General features: G+C 43.5%; 1 protein-coding gene across 3 annotated transcripts in view; it reads left to right on the top strand.

Annotated features, from left to right (window-relative positions):
* fras1 (Fraser extracellular matrix complex subunit 1) overlaps positions 1 to 22,731 on the top strand; it is a 310,338-nt gene that overhangs the window by 2,893 nt on the left and 284,714 nt on the right. For all 3 annotated transcript variants that reach the window (XM_074639460.1, XM_074639459.1, XM_074639458.1), the window contains exon 2: positions 4,586 to 4,617. In XM_074639460.1, coding sequence (XP_074495561.1) covers positions 4,586 to 4,617 — 32 coding nt within the window. The remainder of the gene's footprint in view (positions 1 to 4,585; positions 4,618 to 22,731) is intronic.

Here is a 22,731-nt window from a genome sequence, read left to right as displayed (position 1 = left end):
TGAGAATATCTAGTGAATGTACAGTGGACGTTTGTGCAGAAATAACTGTTGCAGCTCCTCCAGACCAACAGAGGTTTCCCGTGTTGTTTCTTGCTGCTGAGTGAAGTGACGGCCTCCGGATTGAGTAATGTTATCGTCTCCCACCAAAACTCCGGTGTCTCCCCTGTTCCTTCTGGCCGCGGTCGGGAGGCTGAAGCAGGAAAAGCCAACACTAGGATCAGCATTGATTCATGGAGAGACCTTCGTCTGGTCAGCTGACATTACTGCCAAGCAGCTGAAATATAGAGTGATGTTGTGCTTTTAGCTGACGTGTGTCGCCTCACTGCTTTGAGTGATGCTCGTTCATGTCTATAGAACGAGCACAAGCGCGAGCAACAGGACGCTGACTCTCGTTGACTTAACGTTCACAGGTGTCGCTGTTAACAAGCAATTTCTGATTCTTACAGAGTCCCTTTAAGTTACGCCACTTCCGATATTATTTTAACCCAAACTGCGATCTATTCCTAAACCTACCTAAGTAGTTTTATTTTGAAAAGATACGTTGTTGAAAGTCGTGCTGAACATCACGAAAGAAAGGCTCATGACTATTTCATGAACTGCCGTGAGACGGTGTTGTCAGTCACACTTCACAGCGTTTGAGAAAGTCTAATTTAAAAAGGAACCATGCTGGGATACGTTCAGTTACTTGCCTCAAAAATACGATATTCAGTCTCATCATCATCCTAAATAATCTCCTGTGATTGAGATAATAACCTGGTCTGGTCAGGGATGATAATAATCAACAGGCAGTAAAGAAATCAGCAACACGTGAGCTAAACTTCTCCTCTCTTCATCTCAGCATGCGTCCAATCCATCGAGCAGCACTTAATGTCGATAACATTTCAACTTTTATAACTACTCTGCTCCGGTTGCCAACGCCAACGTGCTCTGTATTCAGCGGAAGCAGGCGGAGGAGCATCTTTTATAAAAGTTTGAATCTTATTGAAGCTGCCAATCTTATTGAAGATGAGAGAAGATGCTAATGAGTTTGGTAATAAAAAAAAAAGTTATACTGCTGCTGTTGCACGTGAGCGGAGAAACATTCACCTACCAGCCTCTTGAACACGCAGCCCGCCTCGCTCCCGCAGGAACCCGACTGTGATATTAACAAGCCTGAGTTTGATTTGACGAGCGAGGTGAAGCCTTGAATGGGTCAGTTCAGTAACAGCTGCTTTAGATTCAGCTCCTGACACTCGTGTGCATTATAACTCCTCTGATGGGAATACTGGAGCCGTGCACGGGCAGACCTTTTTAGATTTGATGCAGAGTTATGAATATTTAAATGGCACGGAGGCCACGAGCGGGATCGCTTTCACAGACGTGTTTGGATATTTAAGGATGTGAAAATGCACAACAGGTCGACTCAGACAATAAGTCTGTTGAATGTGGCTCTGAGCATCTCCAGGTTCTAATATACACTCACCTGGAGATTATTTTAGTTGATAATGAGCCTGAATATTTCTGAGGCAAGTAGCTGAACGTCTCCCAGCATGGGTCCTCTTTAAATAAGAGTTCCTTTGACTGCACTGCATGAAGCATTGATTTGGTGATTTGCAGGTCCGAAGATGAAACATTTGGGTTAAATAAGGTGTTTTAAATGTGCAGGATACATAAAACTGTTGCATTTAAATGACTGTATTTCAGTGTAATGCATGTCTTACCTGCAAGTTCAAATATAATCACTGAAAAACCGTAACAAACTAAATTTAGCCCAGTTTTAATACTGAAGTTTGGACGTCTTTTCACCTGCAAATCACCAAATCAATGCTTTCTGTGATAATTCTGACTATTTTTAGCACCAGGTGGTTCTCTCCCAGCATCATAAACAGTTAAATATCCTCCTCATGATGTAGAATAGAAGCAAAGATCCTCTCAGGTGGAGGGCGCTCATTGAAAAGCCCTGTTAAATGAATGTTTTGTGTGACTGATTGTGAGGCTGATAAAGGGTGATCGTAGTGAAGTGGTGAAAGTTTGGTGTTTGCCAAAAGTGGATGTTTTCTCTACGGGAGCCTGCGAGTTGCCATGGATGTTTCATTATCTAATTCTCTGTGGTGAAATATGTGCAGGGAGGCCTACATACAGTAGTTTCTCTTTCTCGTGATCATTCTTTGATGCGTGTTTCTTTCAAGGCTGAGATGAACAACTCCACGATGAAACTCACTTAGAGCACGATTATCACAAACTGATGAGGCACTTAACAAGAAAACCATCAGAAGAGTTTGATATCTCCAGATTCTGTTAACTGAAGAATCATCTGGTGAAAACGGGCTTAAAGAACACGGAGCAAACCTTTCTTATTATCTCGGGTTTCTGTAATCCCTCCGTCATCTTCCACCACTTTCCCTCGTCAAACTGTCACAACTAAAGCATGAAGGAATGTGTTGAATAAGAGCAGAGTTAAAGGTGCAGTGTGTAACATTTAGGGGGATCTATTGGCGGAAAAGGAATATAATATTGATAACTATGTTTTCTTTAGTGTATAATCACCTGAAAATAAGAATTGTTGTGTTTTCGTTAGTTTAGAAAGAGACGTTTATATCTACATAAGAAGCGGGTTCTCTCCACAGCGTCCGTCACGTTGCAACGCCATGTTTCAACGCCATGTTTCAACGCCATGTTTCAACGCCATGTTTCAACGCCATGTTTCAACTCTGTTAGCTTTTCCTGCTTGGGCCGGAGTCGATAACGTTACTTGCTCCTGTCCTCGCTGCCGCTCTCTCTCTCTCTCTCTCTTGCTTCACCACTCACTTCCCACTGGCTATGCTCCAAGTGACCTACGCTACTCTTACAACAACTGGCTCCAGAGAGGGCCATTCGCGTTTTCGCGTTGGCCATCGTAGCTCTCCGACACGAGAGAGGCTTAAGTTATTAGGACGTCCTTCAAGATGGAGCACTGAGTTGTTTTCCGGGTAACAAGCCGGAGGATCGAGGAGACGAGGAGGCACAACATCAGGAAATGAGAAGCAGCTACTGTCTCTACTGTTGTTTCTCAGCCGAGCCAACCAACCTCATGACGTAACAGACTAGAGTACGACAACATGGCGACACTCTTGCCACGAAAGATAAAACGGAGCTTCTTTTATCTTTTAAATGTGCTTACACTTGTCATGTTTGTTATGTAATTGTTAATTAGAGTGGAAATACATCCAATGACTGCTTCATGTCCATAAAACCAAAAGCTTGAAACTGGAGTAACTCCATAGTGTCTGTTTAAAATATGTATGTTGAATTAAGATGAAGATTTGTACTCTTTAACTACATTATATATACAGAACATTACCTCTATTGTTTGCCCAGTAAATCACTTGTGAGGCATTTTGGCAAAAGCTGAAGCTGCTGGTCTCACAATAAAATCATTTATTTATAGTGCCATGTATTTCCATGCACATTGCAAGTAGGTGAAGTTGTGCCAGGAATCTCTACTCGCACACTTGCATCAGCAACATCTTAATATAATCCATCCTTTTCTGTTTAAATCTGGATTACATTGACTTCATGCATGCTCTTTAATAAAAGGTATTAATGTTTAACGTGTTAACTGAAGCCTCAGAGTCAAGCAGAGAGTTAAAGATTCATTCAAATCTGAGCTGTTAATTGTTTTTTTTGGAAAACCTTTTTCCACAGCTTTCATTTCGGTATATCTGCCCACAGCTGATCACACAGACAGATTATAGTCTGCTGTGAACTTTAGCGATAAAGAGACGACGGCGTGAAGCAGCAGCAGCGTAAACAGACTCTCTCTCTCTCTCTGGTGTGAGGATATAACTGTAACTGTACTCTTGTTCTGTGGACCAGAACCATTACAGTAAATGTTTACCTCTTGCTGTACTTTCCCCCCCGAGGCCTCTCAGATTTCTGCAGTCTGGTTTTGTGAAGCTCAGGCTGGTTCTCAGGCGTGAGTCCGTCTGTCCGTCTGTCCGTCTGTCCGTCCGTCTGTTAACGTTTAATCATCTGCGCTCTGCTTTCAGTCTAAAGCTGCATATGTTCTGTTTTTTAATTTCTAGAAGCTCTATACTGTAGCTGTTCTTGAATTATAAATGTGGATAAATGTCCAATTTAAGGAGTTGGAAGACAAAACAAGAGAGATCCAATACTGATTTCTGATTGGGAGTATCAGGTGTTCAGGTACCACAGGTGAAAGTCAGCTGTGTCCTTTCCACTTTCCCCCCTGTGGTTCTGTTCATCTCAGCGTTATTTAACCTCCTTCACGACATGCTAGTGTGACGTGGTTGGTACCGATGGATTCTTTAGGTTTTCTAGTTTCATAATATGTGGGTTACCTTCCAGACACAACCTCATATATGTCAGTGAAATCTGAATTACCTACAACATGTGACCTTTTAAAGTGTTGTGCTTTGCTTCAAGTGAAGGAGATTTATAATATTTGTTCTTGGATTATTCACCATTTTTCTCGTATATTGACCTCTTCCAGAGTTTGACCGTACGCAGCGACACACAGATTTACATAATCCCTGTTTCCTGACATAGTAAAGGTGTGATGATGACTGGACTCTAATGCTATCTTTCTTTCTCTCTGTCTTCCCAGGAGCTTGTGTCTACGAGGGATCGCTGCATGCGGTAGGTGCACCCACCTTGTCTTGTCCTATTTTACCTCTCTAGTATCACCGGTTAAGATTTCTTTCCCGTCCGCTCACAGAATTAGGATCTGGGGTCCGCCTGTGAAGCCTAATGGGTATTTGCTCATGTATTATTCACAGGGGACATCACCAGGTTAGCATGACTGACGGCTGCAGCTGTGTGTGTGTGTGCAGAGAAAGGTGGTGCGAGGCGTGTGTGTTATCAGTAGGGATTGCCGCGTATCCTCTGTTGTCTGCGAAGATGTGTCTCATCTATAATGCATGGCTCACGCTGACTTTGTGGATGATAATGGCGATGAGAGAGAGCATGATGCAGCTCGGCGGCTTGAAGGAAAGAACCGTCGACTCCCGCTGCTCCGTCGATTGGAGGTTAGGCTCTTTTCAAAGTTGGAGAGAAGTTTTGGGATGAGCTTTATTCCCGCAGTTCTGCTGGGGATTGGTGAACATTCAGGGTTTGGCTCTGAGATGTGCTTTTTGTTTTATATTCTGCTGAACCCTGCTGCAGGGATCCCCACATCCTGGAATGTGACTTATTCTAATGTTGAAAGTTTGTCGTGTTTGGCCGGAGGCGCTGACTGACGAGAAGTCGCCTTGTTCCCTCCGTCATACTTTTAACCATTTGCACTTTTGATATAAGTTTGAGCTGTAAAAAGTGGAGTTCAGATATATAATGAGAACATATGCAGAACATTTAATGTAACTTTTAATATCCCCTACCTCACAGCTACCAGACAGTCGCTGCAAACTATACTTTGAACATTTTATTGTCTGATTGTCCAGATCAGTTTTTGGTTTTTGGTATCCAGTGATGTTATCTATGCAACGATTAGTAGACTAACTGATTTATAGAGTGATATTGTGGTTTTAGCTGACGTGTGTCACCTCACTGTTTTGATCAATGCTCATTTGTGTCTATGTAGTGCGAGCGCGAGCAACAGGACGCTGACTTTCGTTGACTTATCGGCCACAGGTGTCGCTGTTAACAAGCAATTTCTGATTCTTTCATAGAGTCCCTTTAATCCATTAATCTAGAGAACAACCAGCAGATAATGAAAATCATCGTTAGTTGCAGCTCTAACTTTGAGGTGATTCATCCGTGAGATATCTTTCTCCTCCTTTTATTGGTCGACCCCGAAGTTAAAAAGGAATTTAAACTTGCTGCTGTGCGCTTCAGAAAAACACCACTTGTGTCTCACAACAACTGGTAATCGCTCTTAAAAAGCCTCAAACATGGTTCTCAGCGGTGGGCGTCTTGGTTCTCATGCAGTATAATGAAGAACTCCTGCTTCGTTCCTGCTGTGTTATCAGCATAATTACAGTCAAGCTTAAAAACGCTGAGCAGCGCCATACCTACGACTCCTGTAAATGCACGAGAACACTTCCTGCCTCCCCGTGTTACTTATTCTTCGGCTTTGAAAGGGGGTAATTGTTGGAGCGAGGATGTTCAGTCAGTGTTTTAGGAGGGAAGACGAGGAGGAGGAGGAGTGGTGGTGGTGGTGGAGAAGGGAAAGGAAGAGGAGGAGGAGGTTTGTGGGAAAAGAGGAGTGGGCCGGGTGACAGGTGGGACGTCCCAGCATGTTGGAACACAGTCGGGGAAAAAGGCCCTTCTGGAGTTCAAAGTGAAGAACTTCCCCCCCAACACCTGGACTGGTGGAGAGATGGCAACAAATGGAAAATAAAGAAAGACACAGATTAAAGTGCAGACGCCCTCGGGCATCTCTGTGTGGTGGGAATAATCACAACATCATCACCGTCCTCTTTCTTCTTTTTATTTCATTAGCTTTGGTGTGCAGCTTGATTTATGCTCAATAATGATTCTGTCAATGCACAAACAAAGATCATTATGATCACACTTCACAGCTAAATTAAAAAAGACATAAAGGCACAATGATTAAATCCACGCTTTATATGCATATTAGGGCCGTAAATCACCGTTTTCACACACTTCTCTAAGGTTTCTACAGTTATTTTTAAAACGTTTCTAAACCTGAAAATAACCAAATCATTCTTTCATGCATCTCCACACTTCTCCATCGTGTGTAGGAACACTGGATAGGTGTTTTTAGTGTGATAAATTGACATGTTCACAATCAGAATAAGGTTTATTGACAAGTTTTATTCGCTTTGGTGTTTTCGGTGCATACGATAAACATATTTAGAGGGAAATCAAAATACAGGCTGCAAAAGTCAAGAACATAAATATAGAATAAAAAGATAGTATAAAATATACTATGACAAATATGTACAATATAAGTCTTTATTAGAATGAGAGAGCTGTACAGTTTTGTGCAAAAATATTGATCAGGTTGATGTGCAAAAGTTCACAGTAAAGAGAATATATTTATGTGTGTGATTTTATCAGCTTGCTCCAACTTATATTATACGTTTTATTCGACATCTCTGCGCTGCCAAAATGTACGACTGCTTTACTCCCACGTTACGCTCACAATCAACCGGTAGACGAGGAACCTGTGATCACTTTTACCCCGTCAGTGTGTTTACGTGTGCTTCAGGAAGTGGGTTACATGTTTATCTGTTGTGTTGCATCATTTTTGCGCCGGCTAAATGTCGTGTTGGTTATTTGCGGTCGGTCTGATTTGGAGTTCAGGCCGTCCCCCATACTGGGATCCAGTCTTGGGTGAGCGGGGTCGCCAAATATACTTGGGCTGCTGTTGATATACGGGCAGCCGTCCCAAGTATGAGAAACACTACTTATGTTTCTAATCACTTTTACATTTAATTTATGTTTCACAAAAGAGATATTTTTGTTGAGCTGTGTCCTGAAACCTTCTCCTCATTGAGTTGGTAGTTGTAAAGCAGCTGAAAAGGCTTTTTGAAGCAGATATTTAAACATCAAAAAAAGGGAATATTTTGAATGTGAAAGAAGGTTATATTAAAGGTTGTTTCATAAATTTGTATGATTGAATTTGTGCTCATTCAAAGACAGTGTAATGAAATGCAGCTCAGTTATTATTTCTAATGAAGATGTCTTTGTTTCCCTGGCACAAACATCGGTATCGGTTAAACACCTCTGTTCTGTAACACAGGATTACAGAAACTTGATATCCCCAGATAGATTTGTCCTGCAGAATGCTGATTTCTTCTTCTTTGTAAATGTGAGTAAACTGTTATCTAATTAGCTTTTTACATGCTCACACAAAGACAGAGGAAGTAGCAGAGAAACGACACAGCCAGGTCTTCTTTCACTAATACACTTAAACTCAGTGTGTTATGCTCTTAAAATGCGGTCGGCGGAGTAAGCTGATTACTGACCTGCTGCATGAATATGCAGATTTACAGTAACCAGGTCACTACAGTGCATGTAAACACATTCCCTTATTACCTTCATATAACCCGCTTACTTAAATATACTGTAAATGCAGTGATTGATGAGAACATATGGAGTCACAGATGGCTGGGAAGATGTGGACAATAAGGTCTGTTTTGCAGCAAAGTGAAGTTTTGTTTATATCACAGCAGAGATCAAGGAAGTGCTCAAACTCCAACGCAACCAATTAGAATTTCTTTTATAATATCCCAAAAATCGATCCGATCGTCCAACAGCCAGGTCGTTAAATGTTCAGGTAATTAATCAGGCGTTGTGACCTCTTAACACACAACGTCAAACTGCTGCCAACCCGGTGTAAATGTGTAGTATTGGTGCAGTGTCAGCTCTGCATAATGTATGACGGAGGCTCCAGCCTGAGCTCAACTACCTAGAGACGCTCGTCATTTCTTGGATTTTATTAAAACAAAGCCTGTTGGTTTGGTCTATATAAGGTCATATTGATTTTTCACACATGGAACAATGTGTGTGATGGATTTAAAGCAGTGAGACGCTGAAGAGCGAGTCTTCACATTTTCCCACAGAGGAGACTCGTTCCCACGGCTGCATTGATTATCGGTCCAGTTTCTACTGACAAGTTGCAGGAGGCCAGAGGAGACGGTGTTCGGCCGATGTTCCACATCTGCACTAAATCATTCATCAGGCAGATGTAAAGCTGGTGAATCAGATCAGACCCACGCAGACGGCTGGGCTCTGAGGGGCTCGTATCGTCTGGGTGTAAACACAGGGAGTGACGTCACCCTCAGGTCGTCCGAAACATCCCAATCTGTCAGCTCATGTCAGCTTACATCATGTAGTAAACATCCAGTGGAGGAAGAAGCTCTCAGATTCTTGACTTCATTCAATTCATTATTCATATTCAACATAAAGCCACGAAGCTTCGAACACCTTCGAATATTTCACCGAAGCATCAAAGTAATTGTTGCAATAAAAAACAAGTCATATTAAAAACTAAAATTGTTTTTTTAGAGAAGAAATATTGGCAGCACTTTAGGATACCTCATTTTTTTGTCAGATATCAAACTGTTGTGTATTTAGACATGGAGTAAAAAGTCCCTCCAAATTGTAGTGATGGAAAAGTAGAAAGCAACAAAACTTGCTGAAGCACTTGAGTAAATGTTGCCGTATCCTCCTCCTGCTATCGGGAACCGGCGCGTCCTGACAGATTGAAATAACGCCGGTGTTATTGCGGCGGTGCCGTGTGCCACCGGGCCTGACACGCTGCTGATATACGGCACATATAGCCGGCAGTGAAGGACAGCGTGGCTCTGCAACATGCAGCACCATGTCCAAATATATCACCTGCCCCTCAAGGCTTGAATTCCTGGCATTGCGAGTCGCCGTTTCTGTAGGAATCAAAATGTAGGGCACCTCGAGAATAGCACCAAAGGGCCGGAGCGGTCCGGGCTGTAACGCCACGGCTTCCAAAGAGGGCAGAGCGGGGGGGGGGGAGTTAGCTCAGCGTTAACCTGAACAGAGCCGAGGCGTTGAAGTGTCTCCAGGGTTAAAGGTTCTTCCTGTCCTGACTGCTCCCAATTAATATCTTCTTGTCTCGTCCCAATCCTGAACTTTTACTCCTGATTCAGTTTCAGTACTGAGTCATTGTTCTCCAATGTTGAGCAGTGAGAAGCTCTAACCTGAAGGACTACTGACAACCAGTTCTGAATTTGTAACTGTTTCTAAATACAATAGAAATGTCATCAATGCATGTGTGTATAGTGTTAACTATATGGTGAACCATAAAATGTGAGTTTTGCTGCTGTGCACTTTAATATGTTTCTATAAAGATTTATCTTTGCTGAAACGGCTGCAGCGTAAAGGAGCGTTTTCATATCAGGTACAATTGATTTGTACTGTGACTGAGTATAATTGCCCCCCCCCCTCCCTTCCACTCCCCTGCCGCTCAGCTTTTCACATGATAAAAACACAAAACAGAAGTACCTGATCATTTATGGAAAGTTTTTTATGATGTTGCTAAAGTGTAGAAAAGAGCAATCAGAAGATCCTAAGCCCAAACAATGGAGTCGACCTTTGCATTATGCCTGCTATTGTTTATATTTTGGAGACAAGAACGAACCTCTCGTCTGCCTTCCTGCTTTATCACACGTGGCCGTGCAGCTCAGAGGATGAGATCGGTACACATGAACCGTAGCCGAGCAACCCGGTCTCACGGGAAGGCGTATAAAAAGCTTGACATAACAAGGATGTTCTGCGTGTCATGAGGACACATTTTAGGCTTTTTAACGTGTAATTTGCACGCCACGCAACAAAACTACGGTAACGTCTGCCGTTGAGGTTGAGGCAAGGAAAAACATCATGGTTGGCCTTAAAATAAGAACGTAAACAAAGTAAAATACGTACGGAAACAACGTTACACATAAGCACAAACGTCACTAACGTAACTTACACAACTAAACACCGGTCTCCTGGTTAAAAGTCCTGTGTTTGTTGGACCTTTCCACCTCTCTTCCCGCCCGCCATAAGCGGTCTTTCTCACTTATTATTCTACGTCACTATCTCTGAGCGTAGAATATTTATGCAGATGCGTTTACATTGCAGTCAGTACAGACTACAATGGCGCCATTTATTTAATAGCGTCCGGGCCCGACGGCGACCTGTCTGATTTTCAAGAGGTTAATTAAAAATTGCAAGTTGTGTTAATGTGTTAAAGAAATTAGTGTCGCATTAATGTGTTATTATCACGTTAACTTTGACAGCTCTAGTTTAACACATGATGAATTTAGTTTCATTAACTGTTAGCGTATTGAGAAGCCTCGGTGGTGTTACTGTAGTTAACGTCATTAAAATACCTGGAGCTCTGATGTAGAACGCTGGTTAAATATTAGACTGAAACTCTGTTTGAGGTGTCCTGATTAAAGAGACACCTACCAGCCAATCAGAGTCCAGGATTTTGTTAATATTGTTTTACTTGAACTCATTTTTTAAATGACATCAATATTCTTCTTCTTCTTCTTATTACTTCTCATCGTCCTCCGTATGTAATTTGCAGCACCTGAAGTGCAGCTTCAGAGCTGCTTCATTGCACCGAAGTGATCTCTCAGGAAAATAGTTTTGCAGAACTTTTCCAGTCACCGTCACAAAAACAATCTCAGCAGTGCGTCTGATTGCTGCGGCTGCTGCCCGACACGCTTCACAACTTGAGTCTGACTGGAAAAGAAAAAAAAGCTCAAATTAAAAGCGGAGTACAGTGAAGGCAAATACAGGGAGCTATTTTAAAAGAGCCTACATCTCTCCGAGTTCCTCTGTGCCGAGGATATTACCCCTCGGCACAGAGTATTCATATCCATCCACATTGTGCCCGCTGGGGTTCGGCGCTGAAGTATGGCATTAAAAGCACTAATAGGATCTGACTGCTGTTGGACAGAATATGTATATTAGCGGAAACTGCCTTTTTTTCCGGGGCCCCTCGGTGGATTAACGCTCAAGCTGTAGTGATAATTCCTCTGTGACGACCGGGTCGGCGGTTTCTCCCCGCGGGGCTTTAAAGGACCCATGTGATCAGAGGAAATCAGCCCTCATGTCTCCCCCCCCACCCCCTCGAGGGATGAGACAAGCACCGCGGAGACACTTGAAGGCTGCAGGAGGGAAACCGAAAAAATACTGAAACTGGAACAAAGTACAAACAAATAAGAGGGGTGTGAAGGAATCTCATCTGAGGGACGATGGGGACAAAATGAAGGCAGGAGAGAGGATGTCTGACTGCAGGAGACAGAACGTCTGCGTCAGCAGTCTCCTCTTTCAGCCTGATAAGAAATCCTGGACAGGTAGGGTCACCTGACGGTGGAGGAGGAGGAGGAGGAGGAGGAGGAGGAGGAGGAGGGAGGAACGCCGACTGCAAACTAAGTAGTTTTGACCTTTTTTAACAATGTAAATGGTTCACTTTGACTTCAGGCCACACTGCAAAAAATACCAACTCTAACAAGACGTTTAGCCTCGTACTAAAGTCCTATTTTATTACAAGAAGCCAAATCGTTCAATGTTGGGGAATTGAGGAGATTTTATTGATACCAATGCCGCTTATATGCTTATCAGTCCGATCCTTTATTGTTTCCCTTAAGGCCCAGACAGACCAACACGACATCAGAGAACTAGTGGCGATGAAGGCCGACTGTTGCGTCGCCTCACGTCTCCTTTGTCTTGGCTGAAAAGTTTAATTTGAAGATACCGCAAAGACGACAGCTGACGGACAGTTAGCACGTATGTTCTGCGCCTGCGTGAGAGGAAATAACTATCCACACCAGCAGGCGGCGGTAGTCTGTATTCATTATTCAGAAAGGGAAACAGGAAGACCGAGGACGGCGGATATACAAGCCGTTGTTATGATACGTACATGAAACAAAGCGGCGTCTGCCGACCGTTTTCACACCTTCTGTGTGTGTCCTTTTGACTTTACTCGTTGGCTTGCTTTCCTCACGTCCGATTTCTGTCAACGACGAGTGCCGCCGTTGATTCAACACGCTGAATCGGCCGAAAATCCTCAGACACGCCTCAGTTTTGATGCCGCCTAAACTTTTGACCCAGTTGGAGGTATGTTTTGGTGCTCAGCATCAACATGACATGAAAAAACAACTTCAAGCACACGATGCAGTTCAGTCTGTGTCTCATCTTCAACCGTCTGTCAGTGTTCAAAGTCAGGTGAAGGTTAAAGGCTGGTTTTAAAAACGTACTCTACCTCGCCCGGCTTCTAGAGTAGTTTTATTGTCAGATTCTAAATTCTGATTTCCTCCGAACTCCAGCACACCCCGTTCCTCCCCGTTCGTCTCTTCAGAGAAGTTTCCACCGCTGCTGTGATGTGTGAAGTTCCCGACATAATGAAGCGAACGGCGGCCGGCGCCGCTGATGTCAGGAGAATAGCAGCTTTTCAGAAGCGCTGTGGCCCAGGACACACAGAAATAGATCATTTGAGGACTTGCCATTCGTGGCTCTACCACATCTGAATTATTAAGTGGCCCGAGGCTGTGAAGTGCCGACACTGGCTGCTCTTTTCAAGATGCTTTTAAAGCTAAACTGCTCCTTGCATCTTGACTCCCTCCGTCCTTTAGAGCACAGAGCAGCATTTGTTTTTGCTCGAGGGAGAAACGGTATAAAAGTGCTGTGTAAGAACAGTGTTGTTTTATTTTGGTGTCCCATCACCGCGGCTGGTTTAGGTTGCTAGAAGCATTAAAGTTTCAAAACACCTTGAGACTTATTCAGTACGGCGCTACAGGTTACAATTCATAAAATATTAAAGCCCAAGACATGGAAATGGAACTTCTAATGCAGATTAATGTGAACAAAACCCAAACTTTTACTTTTGTTTTTTGACCTTACTTGCACTTAAAAACATTTGCTCTCCTAAAAGTGTTGTAAAAACAGTTTCATGTTTGAAGCGCAGCCTTTTTCCTTCAACTCTCTCTGATCACTTTTCAAGTTTAACTTTTCATGTTATTTTTGTCATTTCAATCATAAAACATTGAAGGAGATAACGTCTTTCAGGACCAGAGAAACCAACAAAGGTTTGCCTGTGAGCTTATGAGAAGCTGCTACCTGGAGGAGGGTGCAGAGATGAGGTGGAGCATGAGAGTAATGTAATGGACGTGTAGAAAGTTGTATAAGGACACGCACAGATGGAAAAGAAAACAAGCGTCTTTGTTGGTGCAGACGTGTTGCTACAGGTTCAGATGAGAAGATGAAGTATGATCAAGGAAGTCCAGTCTGAGTTATACATCCATGAGTTTAAGGACATACTATACGGCACAACAATGCACGGCAGTTTACAATACTATCAGGCCGTGTTTCTATTCGATTGTGAGGCGAATTTTAAGCACAATTTTGAAGAGATGTGAAATAGGTGCGTTTCCATCAACTGGTTTGGAGCGAATAAACTCGGCTGCAGCGTAGCTTCAACACAGTGTCATGGCAGTTCATACATAGACATGAATTTCCCCTTTTTTCCGTGGTGCTCACCGGTTTATTAAGTGGTGGGAAAATTTCCTCACCGTCACATCACTACTGGTGGTCGAGGCTGATGATGTTTGTTTTCTTCAGGAGAGGGTTCACGTGATGGAGAGAGACGAAACAGGGAAGGACACGTCATGACTGATACGACCCAATCAAGAAGTGAATTTGGGGGTCTGCATCATCGTTTTCAGAGGTCTCTGTTTCTCTCCGTCCAGACTCAAACGCAACCCCGGAGTTTTAAAACTAAAACGGGGTCAGCAGCGTTTTGAAACGTCTCTGTTAGGTCCTGACACACCAAGTTGACGCTCGGCCGTTGGACAGTTTGGGGCCGTCGGTGAGCGTCTGTCGGTCTATTTTTTTTCCGATATGTCCCGCACCGTCAGCTCTAGTCTGCCCGTGTCTTGAGGTTTTTCGGCCGATTCAGCACGTCGGTGAGAGAAATCACTCTGATTGGCTGTTCAGCTTAAACGAATCAGTGCAAGAGATGAGAAACGGATGTGAGGAAAGCAAACCAACGAGTGAAGGCACACAGAAGACTCTTCTCATGTTTCATCTTCATCTCATCTGATCGTTCCAACGCACGGATATTTCCACAGCGACATGAACATCTGGAATGAAGCTAAGTGGTGAGTGAGAGTGTTGTGAAAATGGTCGGCTTTGTTTCATGTACGTATCATAACAACGGCTTGTATATCCGCCGTCCCCGGTCTTCCTGTTTCCCTTTTTGAATGATGAATACAGACTACCGCCGCCGGCTGGTGTGGAGAGTTATTTCCTCTCACGCAGACGCAGAACGTACGTGCTAACTAGCCGTCGGCTGTCGTCTTTGCGGTGTGTTCGAGTGCAACTTTTTTGGCCGAGACAAAGGCACCGTGAGGCGACGCAACAGTCGGCCTTCATCGCCGCTAATTCTCGATGTTGGGTTGGTGTGTCTGAGCCTTTATAGGGAGGACACTAGGCATAAACTAGTAAAAGTTCTGTGTTTTAAAAGGAAAGCGTATTAGTGTGGATGTAGGCTGAAGTGATAGAGGAGGCTCTTTTCCTAGGCCAGAGCTAATGTTGGTCTGAGCGTTGCTTTAGAGGATGGATGGCTACTGTAACATAAACTGAAAAAGGGTTTATGAGGTGCAGCTTCATTTGATTAAAGGCTTTAATCAGAGAATTGGAAATAACTTTTTCCAGCTTTAATGGAACGACCCCTCAGAGGGCCCTGGTCCTCGGGTTGAGACCCTCCATTTGACACTGTCCCACGCCTCAGCGGTGCTGCCGGGGCTAAATGAGAGCTCGCCATGCTCCCTCGACTGGAACTAAGCCTTTTTCTCCCCCCACCACCAGCTCTCTGCAGACATGCGGAGCTGGTGGAGGACTGTGGAGTGAAGTGGAGCAACCTTTGGCAAACACCCAGCTGCCGGGCTAATGGGCAAACAAACCATCTAGCAGCTCCCCTTTCTCATCAACACCCCCCCTCTTCACGTGACCCCCCCGACCCTGCGGGCCATCCGGTGGTGGCTTTGACAGTTTCATCGCAGAAGGTCTGGGAGGTCGTCAGCCTTTTGTCTCTCACTTCATTCAGAGCGTTTGATTCCCGGCTCGCCATTCAAGCCAGTTTGCCTCTTATCTGTAAATACCAGCGTGCCTCGCACCCCCCGAGCCCCGCGTCGCCTTTCTTGCTCTCCTGTCTGTGCCTGCAGGCTCCCGTACTGGAGCTACAAGTGTTTAGACAGAGGAGCGTTACACCGAGCCAAGTCTTTGTCCCCGTCGGCTCAGACGGCCGTGTTCACACATGCTGCGGATCACAAACCTCTCATCATCCACGAGGCTCACTTTTTTTCAGCTTCACGCCGGGTTTCCCTCCCGTTCTCTGTCCTGAATGCAGGAGGAGGAAGGAGAAACATCTTCAGGGACGACGGCTTCAAAAATTAATTCCTTTGTCTGTAAGAAAAGGCTGAAGGAATTCAAATAGCTCTGAAGAATGAGAGCACACGAGGGAGCTTTTCATATTTTTACTGATTCCCTTGAATTATTTCATTCTGCGAGGCCACTAAATCAGTCTCTCGTGTCCGTTGAGAAGCACCGGGAGAATTAAAAGTTGTGCTTTTTTCAAAATGTGTAATCTTTTTTTATTGCATGAATGCAAAACCAGTTTTCTTTGCCGTCTGGAAGACACAACGTTCTAATCAGCTCTTCTGCAAAATAAAAAATAATAACTAAAAGCTAATATATCCCTCCAACATGTGAAGCTTCATGCACGTGAGCATATAAAGCTCACACTCAACATTCAAACCAGAAGGACTTTGAAGTTCTCACAGTCTGCTTAAAGTCTTTATACTGCGTTATCTGGCCTCACATTCTGGGTTTTCACTAGAAATGAAGCCAGTTATGCTTAAGAATTGTGAATTTCTTTTTACATTTCTGGGGTAAAGTTTATTTTGCAAAAAGAAAGCCTTGAATTGAGGCTGAAAATTCACAAGAAACATTTTTTTTTTTAGCTTTTCAAGATTAAATATGTAAATGATACGGTTGTACACTTTCTAGGCGTTTGTAAAATGCAGGTGGTGGAAGTGAAGTGTGGTATTTTCTTCTTCAACAGCTATTACTTAAAGGCCCAGACACAACAAGCTGACATCAGAGAACTAGAGGCGATGAAGGTCGCCTGTTGCATCGCCTCACGTCGCCTTTGTCTTGGCCGACAAGTTGCATTTGAACACGACAGAAGGCCGTGGACGGCGGATATACAAGCTGTTGTTATGATACGTACATGAAACAAAGTGGAGTCTGCCGACCGTTTTCACACCACTCTCACTCACCACTTAGCTTCATTCCAGATGTTCATGTCGCTGTGAAAATATCTGTGTTGGAATGATCAGATGAGGTGAAGATGAAACATGAGAAGAGCCTTCTGTGTTTGTCCTCTTGACTTTTCTCGTTTTCCTGCTTTCCTCTCTTCCGTTTCTCTTCTCCTGCACTGATTTGTTTAAGCTGAACAGCCAATCAGACATGCTGAATCCGCGAAAAACCTCCGACACGGGCAGACTAGAGCCGACGATGTGGGCCGACAGACACTCACCGGCGGCCCCAAACTGTCCGACGACCGACCGTCGGCATGGTGTGTCACTAAGTGAATCTAAGAAGGAGAATATTCAGCTGACTTTCTCTCGATAATTAAAGATGAAAAAAAATCGTTCATATGTCAGCAGTCTCTTTTCCAAACTCCACAACCATCTCACAGCCGCTCCCTGGCCCAAAATCTTCTCCTCGTGACCCTCTGGGAGGCCTAAGCCACAGGTTGAGAACCTGCACCACTTCTCATGCTACCCGTGGTCCAATCAGATGTCCAGACCGCTGTCAGCGCTGGCAGGATCCACGATGAGAAGACTTGGAAGGACCGTGATGTTCATGTGTCCTCGTCACGTTTTGCCTCTTCTTCCTCCTCTGTCGTTATTTGTGATTCATACTCAATCCGTCCCTCCTCCTCCTCCTCCTCCTCCTCCTCCTCCTCCTCCTCCTCTTCCTCCTCTTCCTCCTCTTCCTCCCGCTGGAGTTTTTTTTTTCTAAACTAGGAAGTCAATGTGTGGTCAACCACTCTTTCCTTTGTGTCTGTCTGGATTATTGATGAAGCAGGTGAGGTGAAACCAAACAGACTGCAGGCAGAGTGAACACTTAAAGAGGTTCACGGAGAAGAACACAAACTCTCCACGACGAGTCACAGCTTCAAAGGTCTCTCTTAATTTAGCTTTGTGGCTGCAACTATTGATTATCTTTATAGTGGATTTATCTTTATGTTTTTTTTCATTGATTAATCGTCTACAGAATGTCAGAAAGATCTCAGTTTAGACTTCTTCATATTGCTTGTTTTATCTGAGCAGCAGAGGAGAACCTAAACTATTAATAAACTGTCAAAATCACATTACTCTCCAGACTTTAAGAGGTCGTCCGCCAGGAAAGCATCAAAATAAATGGTGTTTGGGTTAATGTTCAGGCAACAGAACCACTTTAGTTGGGGCTCCGGAAATGATTAAACTTGTCTCAAGCTTCAAGTCATTGTTTACTCTTTTAATATTTAACCAACTCCATGATGTTTCCCTAAACTCAACCACACCTGAGAGTTATAAACATAAAAAACATTAATTAATGATTTAGCTTCTACGAGCAAATTTGCTGATACGTCGAGTTTCATCATTTTGTGTCTTACCACATACTGTAGGTTAATTAACATTTCTTCATTATGCTGACAAAAACCTAATCCAGGTGACATTAGTTGTATAGTAATATTAGTAATATAAATGTAATATCTAGGAGACTGGGTTGGACTTTTTTTACTACAAGGAACTTTCATTTTGTGTTGATTTTGGCGGCCCCTGTGTCGTGTTTCCAAGCACGAGGGTCCCTTTAGAAAACAGTCTGCCCTGCTTAGTCCTGGTTCTGGTTCTTCCGTGCCTCCCTTCCCTCCAGTGGGTCCAGTAATACGGACTGGGCCTCCAGCAGCGTGGTGTTGGTGTTAAGGCCTTGACACACCAAGGTGACGGTCAGCTGTCGGACAGTTTAGGGCCGTCGGTGAGCGTCTGTCGGCCGAGTTTTTGCTGTGTGTCCCGTATTGTCGGCTAGTCTGCCAGTGTCGGAGGTTTTTCAGTTGATTCAGCATTTTGACTGTTGAGAGAAGTCACTCTGATTTAACGACTCAGTGCAGGAGAAGAGAAACGAAAGTGAGGAAAGTTTGTTTTTCTGGTGAGAACACTCCCCAAACTTCAATTAAGTTTCCGTTGAGAAGCTAATAGATGAATCATTTCAACACTAATTTGAAGGCAGTTATTCTATATTTCACAGATAAGTCGTGATTATTTACACATAAAGTAATTGATTGATGTAACCTTGTCATACAGACATCAACGTTTGTTACTGTAGCTGTCTTTATATCAGCACACCTGTTTTACAGCTGACGACAGCTGCTAATTGATGTTCAGCCAACTGTGATTCATCTCTGAACGGTGAATCACTCAGCCTTTAAAGGTAATAACTCTGTCTCGTATTATTTGATGATGAAGGGAAATCATTGTTGTACAATAGATATTATATAGTGAGTACAACATTGGACACTTATTTACATGGAAGTGTCACCTCCTCTCTCTGAAATTAAGACGTAATCATACTTTTTCTCATATGATTGGCATGAATCTGCAAATCCACGACAGGAATAGCTTTAGAACCAGATTAAATCTCGGCGGTATAATTGAGCCTCAGTCTGTCAGAGATATTTCTGTGAGTGCAGTATGATTATCTCTGAGTCTGCGCTCATTACCCTGCACCGTTAACCTTTTTACTAAAGGAGGAGGCCCGGTGGAATCGCGGCGTGTTAGATAAAGCAGATGATGACGGATGTTTGCCTCGGGGTGGGTAACATGCTGGATGCCAGATCCGGCCTGTCGATGACTTCATTTCCCCTCCTTTTACCTGAGCGCCGCTGCCTCCCTCAGCAGAAAACAAAGGACCCCACAGGATGCTGGGATTTACTCTCCTCTTGGCTCGCCGCCTGACTGATAAGAAAATATAAAGACTGCCGGATTGATCTCGTAATCACTTCCTCGGCTCTGCAGATTTTGTGGTCGCGTGTTTATTCATGATTGGCGAGTGAATCTGACTTCATCTCTCCTGGCCTGCCGCTGACTTTCTGTTCACATCCTCTGGTGGATTGAGAGTATTGAGTTTAGCAGGTCACAGTGGCTGCTGCGTATTTGCATTTCCCAACTCCTCCTCGCACACTCCGAGCTGTCGGGATCTCCAAACAAAAAGCTTTATTTATTCAAGAGAGACAGACCTGGCATGTCAGAAATCACTCATTCACTACTCTCTAAATAATAATTAAAGAGCTAACCCTCAGTAACAGGACGTTTCAGATGGGATTTTGCACCGCTGACAGTTTTAATATCTCTTACTGTATTTTCACATCTATTGAAGGTAAAGCATTGTGGGATCGTTACCATAAAGTCATGCACATAAACTTACAGACATGACACTTTTGTTCCATTGAGGGAATCTTTGAGAGCGATATATCGTGGCTAAATGTTGGAAATGTCGGAAAGTAATAATAGTGCAGCAGTAAGGCTATAATAGACAGCAATTTCAGAAGTTTAAAGCCTCTCCAGGGGCCGCTATAGGTGATTCAATGTTTATTACAAAGTGCTTGAAAGGGAAACAAACTCCGATGATTTTTCTATTTTTAAAGAAGTAAAGATAACAAAGCAAACTTTGTCCTGAACTCGACTCTTTAGGAAGGATGAATGTGCCCAGTTGATTTCATGGTTGGCCAAATGGATTTTGACATAAATGGAAACCAAAATTGTTCGTGTTCTTCCTCTGGAGACCATGAATACATTAGATTTATCAGAAGTTTGGCCAGTTGTTGTTGATATATCTCACTAGGTAGCATTGTTTTTGTGATTTACAGGCTAAAAGACATCTGCGTAAAAACGGGGCAGAAATGAGTTGGAAAAGTGACCATTTTTAATATCCAGGTTATGTTAAACCATTTTAAAGATTGGGTCTTTTATTTATTTTTGAGGTTTATCATTCTGTATCTTCCCAGTGGTGTTCCTTAAAATCTGAACATTCAAATTTTGGTCAAAGTACGTATGTTTTAAGCCCTTCGAAAAAACTTTTCCCACGTGACCTGACGTAGGTTTCTGCATGATGACGCTGCTACATGTACAGTATATATATATATACATCCTTATAGTCCGTGTATTAATACGGTAACTTAGATGGCGGTCGGCACGCTCCCAGTTTGGAGAAGCAGGAGCACGTTAGTTCAGATCCGAAAGTCACACAATAAAACAAACTAACCGATGGATGCAGCGGTAGACGAGTGACTCCCGTGTTCTGCAACGTAAAATTACTGTTTTTGTGAATGGAGTCTGGTGGCTTTGAAGAGAGCGATATAACGGCTTCAGTTCCCCGTCGGAAAGGGCTGTCTGACGGCGAGGTGAAGCGGTGATAATATTCTAAATATAGTGTACACTTTTTTTAGGTGGCTAAAATATGTTTTTTTGCTGCTCCCGTTCACAGCCGCTCGCCGTCAGACAGCCCTTTCTTCAAAGCCACCAGACTCCATTCACAAAAACACTAATTTTACCTCACAGAACTAACTCTTTCAGTTATTTTCAAACTTAGCACAGCTAACTTTAACTTGGCTACTGTCAGCATTCACATTATTCATAACCTTATTGATTAGCTTACTGTGGTAACATACGTCACTGCTTTCTGCTAAAGGCTTAGTGGACGTTTCCATTTGAATAAAACAGGAAAAGAACGCAGATGGACCTGCCCTTTAATGACTATATTTCAACACGTAAGTAGGACCTGCTTCACAGTGAACTGCAGTCAGTTAAATGCTGTTTAAACCAAATTTAACCCAGTTGTAACTTGGACATCTAGACGTAATCGATACATTCTGGTAACTGACAACCAACATCGCCATCCTCACTCCCTTAAGCCGTTAACGGCCAAAATCAATAGTGCTCCTGACACATTTTTGGGGGCTTCAAACCTACAACCTTCAGTTTTCTTTCCCAGCTAGTGTCAGACACGTTGCTATACTCTTAAATCAGCTCCGCTTGAAGTTTTCTCACCATGTCATTTCGCCCTTTCAGAAGGCCATTTCACATGACCTTTCCTATCTAGACCTTTTTTCTTCTCTGGTTAGATTCTCTTAATGACAGGAAGAAATAATAATATTCACCTTTCTCAGCCTGTAATCTGTCGACCTTTTCTTTTAAAAAGACACTTGATGCGTCTGAAGCTTGTCCGTCTGAAACTGACCGTGCACTCTCCCGGTCTGTTTGGTTGATCTTTGCCCTCTAGTTAGAGAGGGAACATGCCTCCACTCGGTTTATTACAGGCCTGAGGGAAAGACTAAAAGCTCTTGTCTCTTTTGTTTTGCCTGTGAAAGGAACGTTGTTGACAGAATTTAAAGTAATTTGAGGCCTCCAGTCGTATCTGACAGCTTTGTCGTTCTGCCCTGAGGGGGTAAAAGAGACGTTTAAGAATTTAAATTTAAAGTTCAGTGACATTTTTTTCTCTCAACAGAAAATACGAGCCACTTGTGACTCCTGAAAACAATTAGTTAGATTGGGATCAATAATCCTGAGCTGATTTTCTGAGAGAACAAGAGTTGACCCCGTGTTTGACCCTCCGGCCTCCTGGTTTATTGTCCCGTCCTGGTGTGAAAGAACGAACGGCGTGTGGCTGAATGAGGACGTTAAACGTTTATTTTAACAGTCGGCGTGGCTCTTTTTGTCCTGTTTCAGGCTGTAAAGTGACTTTTTCAAAGTGAATTCCTTGCGCTATAAAGAGGAGCTTTGCAGCAAACTGAGAAGTTGTCAGCACGCCGTTCGGGGGATCTCGCTGTGTAAACATCTAGTTCATCCCTTTCACTTGAGTACAGTGTGTAAAACAATAGGAATGCCTGTCTCACAGGTGTGTATATGTATAAATATGCTAACCAGCTCTGAAGCAGCAGGAAAGGCATTTGTCTCTGAGACAGGACGTGGGATGAATCTTTGATGAGGCACAAAGGAGGGGGGGAACGCTGTGATTTGTTTGCTCTGATACGCAGACGGAACATCAAATCATTTCATTGCAATTAAAGCGTGGAGCGAAGCTGCGCCGCTCTTATCGCAGCGTTTATGTAATAGGGGAAAATTACATTTACATGTCCCATTTTTCCTGCTTTTGTTGCCTCGGTGACACCGTCGGCTGACTCAGCTGTCCCGCTCGGTGACACCCTCTGGGGCG

Source organism: Sebastes fasciatus, chromosome 6 (genome assembly GCF_043250625.1).
Source record: "Sebastes fasciatus isolate fSebFas1 chromosome 6, fSebFas1.pri, whole genome shotgun sequence".
NCBI lineage: Eukaryota > Metazoa > Chordata > Actinopteri > Perciformes > Sebastidae > Sebastes > Sebastes fasciatus.
This window is presented reverse-complemented; position numbering and strand designations above follow the sequence as displayed.